The 13,148-nt window shown below is 36.7% G+C and overlaps 1 protein-coding gene across 1 annotated transcript; it reads right to left on the reverse strand.

The window, feature by feature from the left end:
* Positions 1-6,650: 6,650 nt before the first annotated feature.
* On the reverse strand, positions 6,651-10,716 carry LOC139862846 (F-box protein At4g00755-like). The gene is made up of 6 exons (XM_071851477.1): positions 10,576-10,716; positions 8,704-8,833; positions 7,950-8,366; positions 7,683-7,849; positions 7,403-7,521; positions 6,651-7,067 (listed from the first exon to the last, which is right to left on the reverse strand). The coding sequence occupies exons 2-6, from the start codon at positions 8,828-8,830 to the stop codon at positions 6,788-6,790; spliced, it is 1,110 nt and encodes a 369-aa protein (XP_071707578.1). The 5' UTR covers positions 8,831-8,833; positions 10,576-10,716; the 3' UTR covers positions 6,651-6,787.
* Between the last annotated feature and the right edge of the window lie 2,432 nt (positions 10,717-13,148).

Raw genomic sequence — 13,148 nt, forward strand, 5'->3', positions numbered from 1 at the left:
TGTATTTTTATAAAAGTAAACTAATATAGCGTTGAGCTTTGTTTAAAGATTTCCCTGTGGAACGAACCGGACTTACTAAAAACTACACTACTGTACGATTAGGTACACTGCCTATAAGTGTTGTAGCAAGGTTTAAGTATATCCATTCTATAAATAAATAAATATCTTGTGTAAAATTGTATCGTATTTAATAGTATTTCCTGCAAAAATTTAATAACTATTTTATATACACCTCGCATAACATCAATTATCGTGAACTAAACAAATTGACGGTTAAGAACCGATATCCCCTTCCTCGCATCGATGATCTCTTTGATCAACTACAAGGTTCTCGTGTATATTCAAAAATCGATCTCCGTTCGGGTTATCATCAACTAAGGGTTAAGGGGGAAGACGTCTCCAAAACCGCTTTCCGGACTCGTTATGGTAGTTATGAATTCCTTGTCATGCCTTTTGGTCTCACAAATGCACCGGCGGTGTTCATGGATCTTATGAACCGCGTGTGCAAACCGTATCTCGATAAATTCGTTATTGTGTTCATCGATGACATATTGATCTATTCTAAAAATGAAGAAGAGCACGAACAACATCTCCGACTTGTGCTTGAACTCTTGAGACAAGAACGACTTTATGCCAAATTCTCCAAGTGTGAATTTTGGTTAAAGGAAGTTCAATTTCTTGGTCATGTTGTAAGTGATCAAGGTATTAAAGTCGATCCCGCGAAAATCGAAGCCATTAGTAAATGGGAGACTCCTACTACTCCTACTCAAATTCGTCAATTCTTGGGTCTCCCCGGATACTATCGTAAATTCATCAAGGACTTTTCCTTAATCGCTCGCCCTTTAACCGCGTTAACTCACAAGGACCGAAAATTCGTTTGGACATCCGAACAAGAAACCGCTTTCCAAATCTTGAAAACTAAACTAACCACCGCTCCTATCTTGTCACTTCCCGAAGGCAATGATGATTTTGTTGTATATTGTGATGCCTCGAAAAACGGTTATGGGTGTGTACTAATGCAACGAAAGAAAGTCATTGCTTATGCCTCTCGACAACTCAAGGTTCACGAACGAAACTACACGACACATGATCTTGAACTCGGTGCCGTCATCTTTGCACTTAAGCTATGGAGACATCATCTTCTTGGTACCAAGAGTACTATCTTTACCGATCACAAAAGTCTCCAACATATCTTCGATCAAAAGCAACTAAACATGAGACAACGAAGGTGGATTGAGACCTTGAACGATTACAATTGTGAACTTCGTTACCACCCCGGAAAGGCTAATGTAGTGGCCGATGCCTTAAGTCGAAAGGAAAGAGCGGTGCCTCTTCGTGTCCGAGCTTTGAATATCACCATCCACTCCAACCTTAATAGCCAAATTCGGGTAGCCCAAGATGAAGCTCTTAAGGACAACAACATCGCACGCGAACTTTTAAACATTCTCGTCTCCCGATTCGAAGTTAAGGAGACCGGACTTCGATATTACGCCGGAAAAATTTGGGTGCCTAGATATGGCGATCTACGAAACCTCATCCTAGACGAAGCCCACAAATCACGATACTCGATTCATCCCGGCGCCAATAAGATGTACCATGACCTTAAAGAACAATATTGGTGGCCGAACATCAAAAAGGAGGTTGCTAGATACGTCGCCAATTGTTTGACTTGCGCTAAAGTCAAAGCCGAACACCAAAGACCGTCCGGGTTACTTCAACAACCCGAGATCCCGCAATGGAAGTGGGAAAGGATCACGATGGATTTTATCACCAAACTACCGAAAACGTCGGGCGGTTATGATACAATTTGGGTCATTGTTGACCGTCTCACCAAATCCGCGCACTTTCTCGCCATGAAAGAAACCGACAAAATGGAGAAACTTGCACGACTTTACATTAAAGAGATTGTAGCCCGACACGGAGTACCGTTATCGATTATCTCCGACCGAGATGGTCGTTTCGTTTCTAGATTTTGGCGTACGTTACAAGAAGCGTTGGGAACGCGTTTGGACATGAGCACCGCATATCATCCCCAAACCGATGGGCAAAGTGAACGTACAATACAAACCTTAGAGGATATGTTACGAGCCTGCGTTGTTGATTTTGGAAAAGCTTGGGACAATCACTTACCTCTCGCCGAATTCTCTTACAACAATAGTTATCACGCGAGTATTAAGGCCGCACCTTTTGAAGCGTTATATGGTCGAAAATGTCGCTCTCCTCTTTGTTGGGCCGAAGTGGGTGACGTGCAAATTTCCGGGCCCGAACTCATTCACGAAACAACCGAAAAGATTCTTCAAATCCGAGATAGACTTCGGACGGCCGGGAGTCGTCAAAAATGCTATACCGACAAAAGACGCAAAGACCTCGAATTTCAAGTCGGTGACCGCGTCATGTTAAAAGTCGCACCTTGGAAAGGTGTCATCCGTTTTGGGAAACGTGGGAAACTAAATCCGCGGTACGTTGGTCCTTTCGAAATCTTAGAGCGTGTTGGAACCGTTGCTTATCGTTTAAACCTTCCGCCTCAACTAAGCTCCGTCCATCCTACTTTTCATGTATCTAACTTGAAGAAATGTCTTGCCGAGCCCGATATCGTCGTCCCTCTCGAGGAACTTACTATTAATGACAAACTCCATTTTGTGGAGGAACCGGTTGAAATTGTGGACTACGTCGAGAAGGAATTGAAACAAAGCCGGATCCCGATTGTTAAGGTCCGATGGAACGCCAAAAGAGGACCCGAGTTTATTGGGAAAGAGAAGATCAAATGCGAAAGAAACACCCTCATCTATTCCCGGTCCCGGAAACGTCAGATTCCGAGGAAGAAACAACGACTACTACGCCTACCTAAATTTCGGGACGAAATTTCTTTTAAGGTGTAGGTAATGTAACATCCCGCCTTTTTCAGTCAACTTTTCCGTTTACCTATTTTAAACTCCGTTATATGTTTATAACATCTCCCGTTAATACGCGTTTTAAATTATCTTGTTTAGGTAATTTAACGCACCCGATTGGAAGTAGAGGGACTTGTTTTGCCAACATGCCAAAATGGTGACTAGCACTTGACTAGTCAACCATCTTCCACCTCTTTCCTCATTTTCTTTTTTTTTTCTTTTCTTTCAACACTTTCATATTTTTCTCTAATTCATCAAAAAGCAATTCATCATCCATATTCAATCGATCAAGCTTCGGGCCAAACAAATTACATATTTGAACTCCTCGTGATCTCCTCTTCGATTCCATACCGGCTTCATCAAATTTGGGTAACTTTCTAAAATCACTAATTTTATGTGTTCTTGAGTTTTTGAGTTAAAAAAGGTTGTTAATTAGTGTCTATGGCTCAAGTCTAGTATGATTATGTGTTTTGTATGCTTGTTCTTGCTATTTTGGTGTAACTAGCTCATATTGAAAGAATGCTTGTTTAATCTTGAGTTTTAGGTGTACATATGTTGGTTGATGATGAAAGTTCATGTTTTAATTGTGTTCCTAACATCACTAGCTTCAAATTGGTATGTAGGTTGACATGGATTAGTTTCATAAGCAAGATTGTTGATTTTATGATTTTGGGTTAGGGTTTGATAAAAGTAAATTGAATATTTGATGCATTAAATGCTTAGCAATGTTAATTGTAAGTGTCTAGTTGTGTTGTATGCTTGATTATCTTCAAAACGGCGTATTACACATGTGCATTAATTTACCGAATCATAATATGGCATTTATGAACTTGGAGTAATAAATGATGAGCATAAATGGTGATTTTGATATAAGTTGTTTGGTTTTGATTGAGTGAATGCGTTTAGTTATTCTCCTTGTCAAATTACCTTTCTCATGATATATGATATGCGTTTTAAGTGTTTTCGGTGCATGAAATATGTTAAAATGAGTTTTGGTTCGTTACTTAAGTTATTTTTCTGCAATCAGCAATTCCCCAGGTTATGCGCGCCGCGCGTGCACCTGCGCACCGCGCAAATCAGAAAAACCAAATAAATGGTTCCCTTGGTCGAGTTCTGACCTGGTATTGCACATGGGTGCGCGCCGCGCAACCCATTGCGCACCGCGCAAATGGCCCAGGCCAACTTTCTTGTCTTTAAACGCTCCCAAAATGTTTCCCGCTTAACCGTAACTCCGATTAACATGAAACTTGACTATTATGCTCGTATATGACTTCTCATCATGAGAAAATTGTCGGACACCCGACCCGACCCCGTTGACTTTGACTTTGACCAAGTTTGACTTTTAGTCAAACTTAACCAAACGATTATACAATCGTTCTAACATGCTTAACTACTTGTATCGTGCATGAAACTTGACAAATTGATTCACATGATATATTAATCGAGTCGTAACGAGCCATAGGACTAATTGAACATCTTTGACCCTTCGTGACTATCGTTATTGATACAACCTATTTGTTTAGGTCGAGACTAGCATTGTTCCTTGCACGTTTACTTGTTGAAGTACTTTTACACTCTTGCAATCAAAGGTGAGATCATAGTCCCACTTTTACTCTTTTTGAACTTACTTTTGGGATGAGAAAACATAAACGTTCTTTTAAACTACGTGAACACAAGTACAGGGAAAACAAACATTCTACATACGAGTTTGAACACAAATCCTCAATTCGATTATCATTAGTTACATCAGATGGTGTAAGCGAGAACTTATGTTATATGGCCATATGGGTTTGACAAACCCTCACTTCGGACGGTTCGCTACCGTCTACGGGTGAAATATATTTTCGGGAAACAGTGTATGTTCTAACACTATTATTACGGGGTTCAACGGACGGAATGTTAAGCTTTGATAATTGAGTGCTCGTGAATATTAACTTTTAGAATGTACTATGACTTTATCGATGTTGCAAATCTTGTGGTTCAACTTACTTTTACTCACTTACTTATTTAAACCTATGATTTCACCAACGTTTTCGTTGACAGATTCTCTATGTTTTTCTCAGGTCCTTGAACTTAGGTGATACATGCTTCCGCTCATACTTTTTGATACTTGCATTGGATGTCGAGTATACTTGCATATGTGGAGCGTCTTTTTGACTACTTTTAATCGTGTCGCACGTGTTTCATACAAACTTTAAACATTGTTATGTACTTGTTATGGAAACTACGTTTGTAAACTTTGAAACATCTTTATTTTGAAATGAAGGCGACATATTTTGGTCAAACTTTGCCTTAAAGACTTATGACCATGCAATGGGACCTACGTAGACGACGCCGTCACTTGACGATTTGTCGGGGTCGCTACAACTTTTATGCTTTATTCTTTCGTTTGTTGATTGTGGGGTCCCGTTTGTTGTAAAACTACGAGTGTTGTTGGGTCATGATATCCTAGCATCTAATTTACCTAACATACATAGCACCACTTACATAAAAATCAAATCAATGTGGCGAAAGTCGCTAGTCAGAGACTAGTCGACCGAGATCCGGTAGGGATTAGTCAGCATAGATGGTGACAAGTCGATCAAGTTTGACCTTGACCAATTTTAATTGAATAAATCTGGCTTTTAACCAATTTGTACCCATAGACTGGTGTTGACCGTCATTGACTGAAGATTTTAATTGACATGGGCTTAGTCAGGTGGGACTAGTCTCCAAACATGACTTGTCAAAAAGTAGGTGACCGATTTTTACAACCCTAAAAAAATGTATATATAATTGCCTCTTACGATATTTGAATCCTGCACCCTACTACATACATTTTATTTACTAAAAATTATCACTGGAACACAAATATCAAAATTTATATACTACCATTTCATTCGGGGTGTTGATATGTACACAACCAATTTTTACACATACACAACCAAACATGCTTTACAGTGTTGTACTGCATAACACTGTAAAACATGTTTAGTTGTGTATGTGTAAAAATTGGTTGTATTTGACAGTTATGTTACTATTGACAATTATGTTGCTCAAATATCGAAACTGTTAAAAGTATGTTATGATCATCAAAAAGAAAACAGAAAATTACTCATGAATCAAGTGAACATTTTCATAAGTTATCGTGAAAGTTTGTAACTTGATACATTCTCAGAATCTACATTTTAGACCAATATATATAAGTACTTGGTAGATCAAGTATTGTAGCATACACCCAAAAAATAATTGTAGCATGCACAAATAACTTTGCATAACAAGTAACTTTTTCCTATTCAGGTTACCTAAGTGGATTATTTTTACTCAGACGTACGCATTTTAACTAAATTATCCTATAATCGCTTCCTGACTCTATTTACTGGTCAACTCAAGACCCAAACTGTTAGACTATTGTATGTATGATTGAGAGTGGCTTTTGATGTAATGTAAGGGTAAAGTGAGATATTCATTGATTGGTGACATGGTGTTTAAAGGGTGACAAAAGCAGCATATACATGGTTCCTGCAGATTCGCTTTGTTGATTCTCCACTTAATTCCTTATTCTATATTATTATTATTGCTTATGCTTATGTTTATTACTATTGTTAATTATTAATTATTTAAATAATATTATATCCGTCTCAAATTAATAGTCATGTTTTCACTTTTAAAAATTTGCATTTCTTAAATTTGACTCTAAATAATTCTTTAGTGTTATATAATATTTAAAGTCAAAGTTAAGAAATTAAGTTAAGAAATTAGTGAAAAGGTAACATACAACAACACATCAAATCCTATACAAAAACTTAATTAAACAAGAGTTTCCGATACCGTACAAACAAAGATCAAAACTTGACATAAAATTCTCATTAACAAAGTTAGGAAGCCTTCTAAGAACAGAGATTTTTGCTTGGATTTCAGTTCAAAAACTCATCAATGATCCAGTCAATATCGCCCCATTCATGTTCTGCACCATCTTCATGTACTTGTACAATGTGTATAAAGTCTGGTAAATTTCCCCAGGCTACAGGAAGTAGACTAGTACTAAGCGAACCATTTTGTCCATTGCAAACACTTTGCATTTTATCTTCAAATTCCTTGGCGTCGTATTTAAGAGTTACATTATTTGATTGTTCAGAAAACTCGACACAAAACGCAGGTGACAGTTGGCGTCCTATTGCCTGAACATGAGCCACACTGCATAATAACCAATAACAGTTGGTCATAATATTCGCTCATAATATATTAAGACTCGGATCCAAGATTATTGTCCCGTATGACTTTCAAAGTCCATCTTTTTAAATTTCGACTTTAAAATATTTTTGTTTATGGTATACTAAAATATTTCATAAAATTATATGAATGGATTCGGTTTTAAAAAGTGTTTTCATTGGTTGAACTTTCATTAAATATTATATAACACAAATAAAAATATTAAAGTCAAGGTTATACAAGAAAGACTTAAGAAGTCAAAGCAAGACAATAATTTAGGGACGAAGGGATATATATATATATATATCTTATATGAGTACCATATATAATATTTATCATCGTCTTCTTGTTTCTGAACCCGACCCAACAGTTCAACTTGCAAATAACCACCGATGCAAACAACAGGCTCCGGCAACTCGAACCTTTGTAATCGATTCTCCTGTTGATAAAGTATTTGTTATTGAATAGTTTCTTATTACATACAAGAACACCAGAAATCACGAGGTGTTAGAGGTGGCAAGATGGGCAAATCAGGTTTGTTAAGTAACGGGTCAAAATGGGTCTCTGTTACCATATTTCATAACTAAAAGATGGCCTCACCTGAGCAACAGGAAACATTTTTGACGTGTAGGTCCAGATAAACTTGTCATCTGCACATTCTTGTACCTCAATGAAGTCACGATCTATCTCATTCCAACATTTCGGATGACCCATTCGAAATCGAACAAATTTGGATGAATATATTGGAAAATGCAAGTGAAACATAGCTGTGTACACAATCATCACCATTCAATGAGTTAAAAGGTGCTACAAGTTGATAAAAATTATTAAAAAAAATTAAAATACGATAGAAAAAGAAAACCAAACCTTGAAACGGGTGCAAGTGGATTTCGGTTATAATACAAAAAGAAGCCGTCAAGTTATAAATCAACGTCTCGGGTGTGTCCGGATTATCACTTCCTTTACTTGACCAATAAGAGTACCGATGTAGAACTCTGTCTCGCGGGTCAAGAGTATTCATAACGCTTTCTTGTGGGTAGTTGTCGGTGCTCGAGGCACTTACGGGATCGGCAATGCAATACGTTTGCGGGAACGACGTTAGTGCTCGAAAAAGGGAAACATATGCAAGGTGGTCTCTCTTAACCGCTACACGCTCAATAGTATTAGTTGCTTGATCATCGCCAGCTGGCATGATGTTGTGATTCGGTTCGATTATACGAGTAATGCAAGAGAGCTGAGGAAATCTTTTAATGCATAGCTTCTTACTAAGTCCATTAGAGATCACTGCAACCAACTCAAAATTTCCATAAGTTCATATGTAGTTCTTAAGCATTGTAAAGTGGGACCACTTATTATAAATTCATGCTTTAAACAGATATTCAAACATTAAATTTTACTAATTAGCAAGGTTGCAAAAATATTTACTCGGAGAGTACTACATCAGGGCTTTTTAAGGAGTACTCGGAAACTCGGGAAGTACTCGGATGTTGACCAAGTTTTACTTTGACCGAGATTTGACCAATTTTCGAGATTTGACCGAGATTGACCTATAAAAACCAGTCACTACTGCCACTGGATGTAGATTTTCAAGTGTAGGTTAGTTATTATTTATGACACTCACCGATATTTTGCCACAGCCGAGATACAGCAGATGCGCGGATGAGATCAGCAAAATCGTCCAGACATGAAAGTATTTTGAGTGCCATGTCAGTATGAAGCCACTGCACGAAATCAAGCTGAGTCTCCATTTTCTGTGAAAAACAGATAGACCAATCAAAGCTAATTATAAACCGACAAATACACAAAACAATAAAATCTCACATATTGTAACAAAACATTTGTGTGATGTAAAATGTGACTGTAAATGCAATTGTCATGGAATCTTGGTCTTTCATTTGTTATCTTCTGCTTATGTATTAAATAAGGGTAAAATTATAGATCATACACGATACAAAAAACAGCAAATGAATAGCACTAACATGATCCTTTGCCCATTTAGGTATGACTATTTAAAAGTCCAAAATTTACACTATCCGCTGGTATCACTAGTTAAAAATCCAATTTTTTTTTTTTTTTTTTACTAAATTGCGTATTTCACTGCCATCCAAATACATCCGCCCCTGATCCATCCTAATACTAATTCTCCACGTATTCCTTAATATTCTACGTTATTAATCTTTGGATAAGTTTGATGTGTATGTGTATATAGGTAATTGTCTATATTATGTTAGCACATTATCATGTATCTTCAATTACTATAGTGCCATATTGGGTCGGAGTACGAGTCATTATATTGTTAGTTTTTAAGTATTTAGTGTTAGCTATAGTTTTAATGGTTTCAATAAAAAGGTTAGCTAGTTTGAAAGGGTAATAGGGTTCGAATTCCATGTTGCACGTGGGTGAGTGAAAATGTGACGTGAGGTGAGTGTGTAACGGTTCTTTAGGTTGAAATGGTTAGTGGGTTAAGTGCCAGTTTCCAGTATTTAAGGAGTGAACGTATTGTAATCAATTAAATGCTCTTTCCGTCCGGACAGAGTTTATATCGCTATTCTTCTATATTCGCTCGGGCTCCCCTCCGGTTCGCACTCCCTCTCCCCGATTTTAGTTATATAGAGTTACTACACTAGCATATCTTAATATCAGCTTTCAGATTATCTTAAGTGATCAGTGAACCTTTCTACTAAGTAGCTCTAAACACACTCCATGCTAGGAATCTACAGAGGCTATAAGTCGAGAAAGACAACACGGCACTGATTAAATCTTCTAATTTAGGAGGCGCCAAAGGCAAATGTAGTGTGTATGTTTTTCTTTTCTCTATGTTAAATTTATAATTGGGTATATGAGTATAACGTAAACCTGTTCCAACATACTATCATTAACTAATTTCCATACAACTTCATGACTATTTAAGGAGTGAACGTATTGTAATGTGAACACGAATTGCCACCCGATTCCATAACTTTCTAATCGAATAGTAATGTAACTATAGTGACAGTTCTATAATTATCATCAACTAAAATAAGATCTTCAAGCAACGTTCATTAGTACATATATTTCTCAGTTTCCAGTTTTGCACATACCAAAATGTACCGTCTCATTAATTAAACAATCAATCGTATACACGTTATACTCTATCGTTTACTGCTTAGCTAAAATCATTCAGGGATTGTGAATTATTACTCAAATGTTCTCATTGAAATAAAATAAACTAAAAAAAAAAAAAAATTAACAAATAGTTAGCGTTGTAAAAACTATACATTAACACAAAAATTAACAATCGATCAAATATATAAGCTTCAACTTGTGATTTGATATGAATCGTAAGCACTATAGTGTCTAATACGTGCATATTTAGCAACGATTAAAGCAATAGAAATTAGCATAGGAATCGATTGGATCTAAGGCGATAAAAATGAGATTACAGAAGAAAAATCGAGATATAGACATTATGAACAAAGTAAACATTAATTGGAATGTAAAAGAAAATGTGAACCTGTTGCGTTGAAGGGGAAGGAATCGGTAGAAACGAAACCCTAATTTTGGGTAAATTGTACGGAAGTGAGTGGCTGAGGAAATGGGCGTTTACGAGAGGGGGAGGTGGAGGTCTAGAAAAATCTGGTGTATTTTTTTTGGTTTGATAGTTTATTGATTGATGTACACGACTACACGAGTTTTAGTATCTAAAAAACATTCATATGTCTTCTTACACAATTTTTAATTGTGAGCCTGAGATCGTAATGACGTAATGGCTTAAAATTGTTTGTTAGAGGTTGGTATTTTCGTGGTGTCAATATTACATATAAGGATTTTTTTTTTTTTAATCTTGAAATTCACTCGAGATCGTTTTTCGCACATCGTGTTGCGAGTTAAAGGGTATAGGGTTTTTATCGGTCATGCTCTCAAATTGGTCCTGATTTCCTTCAAAAGATAATCGCGTAAGTGGTTTAGTCTCCATGATTAATTCCGAACTGCTATTAAAAAAAAAAAAAAAAAAAAACCCAAGAGATGAGTGGTTTATTTACTCTGCATTCTCGAATTTCTTTTGTGGGCGAAAAATGAATTTAGTGAATTACATTATAAAACACTCTAGACTATTACCTTATAATACTTTGGTAAACGGATTCTTGTCGTGTGCTTTCCAAATTGTTTCAAAACGACAATATAAAAAATAAATACATTCTTACCCCCTCCAACTTAAACAACATACAATTCATCCCTCAAAATAGGGGTCCAAAATATAAATTTAATACTTTGCTAAAAAAACTTAAACAAACTCCACTCAAATTTTTAACCGTCCGTATCTTCCAGCTCGCTGCGAGTTAGATTTCTCTGACGTCACCGTTCAACTCGAAATAATTTTATGAACACAACGCAACTAACTATACGCGGAGCGGACGTTTTAAAAAAAATGCTAAATAGGATAAATCTTTAACGGACCGTATATTCCCGCTCGCCGCAAGTTAAATCTCTCCGACGTCACCGTTCAACTCGAAATAATTTTACGAATACAACGCAACTAACTATACGCAAAACGGACATGTTCTAAAATACGCTAAATATTTCGGCTATCGTTCATACATATATATACACGTATAATAAACAACTCAAACTAACTATATCATATCGATGGTTCCGTCCCCCCTTTTTAAACGATTTTTTCGGTGTTAAAAACGCACATACCATTAGGTATACTAGGTACTAACCACGTGTATCCAAACACACCCGTAGCAACGCATTTTTAATTCTGTAAACATATGACGCTACGTTAAATATGAATATGTAACTCGAAAGGTCCCGCCGCATCGCGCGGGCTAATCCTGCTAGTTATTAGTCAAAGGTAAATTGTGCACATTATACATTTTGATGAAAAATTGAGTTTTTGATTGTGACTGTATTTGACATTCATTAACCCAAAAGATCAAAATTTTGTGTTAGATATTTGTATGGTGATGTGGTAAAATCTGATTGAAATTGAGGGAGAAAAAATAAATTAATGACAAGAATATAATAATAATATTAATTAATTCATGATTAGTTGGTTAAATTTGTGACCCTTCTGTGACATTTAGTCACATATGTGACTGATGCTTGTGACATGTAACAACCCAACCCGTTAACCAACCAAAATCGCGGAATAAAAAAAAATTTGAACAGGGCTGTCCAGATGGGGTGTGCGGCGCGCAACCCCACCTGTGCGCAGCGCGCACAGGGCCTGGCAGCCCGCTGTCCACTTTTTCCATTTTCCGTAAAAAGATCTCCCACTTCCCTACATTTTTAGACGAAACGCTTTTCACAACATGTTCTAATATGAAAAACTCATACGATTCAATCATAAAATGTGTTTTACAAAACGGAGCCCACATCGACCGTTTTACGAGTTTCGTTCAAAACATAAAAGTTCGACCATAAGAATTTAAATTCCAAACGACACTATGAGCATAGTGTTTAGGGGTTAAACTACCCAATTCTCGGTCAAACTCCAAAAGCTATAACATCCAAAAGCGTCCCCTACAACCCAAGCGGGATCTCTAATCCATACGAATGCCCTTACTCTTGTCTCCGCCGGAGCCTATAAAAAGATAAACAACGAGAGGGTAAGCAAAGCTTAGTGAGTGCAACAATTATACATACACATATATAACCCATCTATTTGCATTCGCACCCACCAAATACCTCATACGAGAATATAATTCAAATAGCATGCCGTCTTACTCATAATGCTAACAACTCGTACACTATCGCAACATCACATTAGCAGATACACAACATATATATATATATATATATATATATATATATATATATATATATATATATATATATATATATATATATATATATATATATATATATATATATAGCATGCTTGTATAACGTTCAACAACATAATATGGTTAACCATAACGCTATGGTGCTACCGGCTCGTGGTTCACACCATACGCATTTGAGTCTCACTCTTTTATAGTGCTACCGGCTCGTGGTTCACACTTGATGCTACCGGCTCGTGGTTCATACCATAACACTCTCAAATAAATAAGCCATATACATACACGCATAATTATTCCA

This window comes from Rutidosis leptorrhynchoides, chromosome 8 (genome assembly GCF_046630445.1).
Source record: "Rutidosis leptorrhynchoides isolate AG116_Rl617_1_P2 chromosome 8, CSIRO_AGI_Rlap_v1, whole genome shotgun sequence".
In the NCBI taxonomy this organism is placed as follows: domain Eukaryota; kingdom Viridiplantae; phylum Streptophyta; class Magnoliopsida; order Asterales; family Asteraceae; genus Rutidosis; species Rutidosis leptorrhynchoides.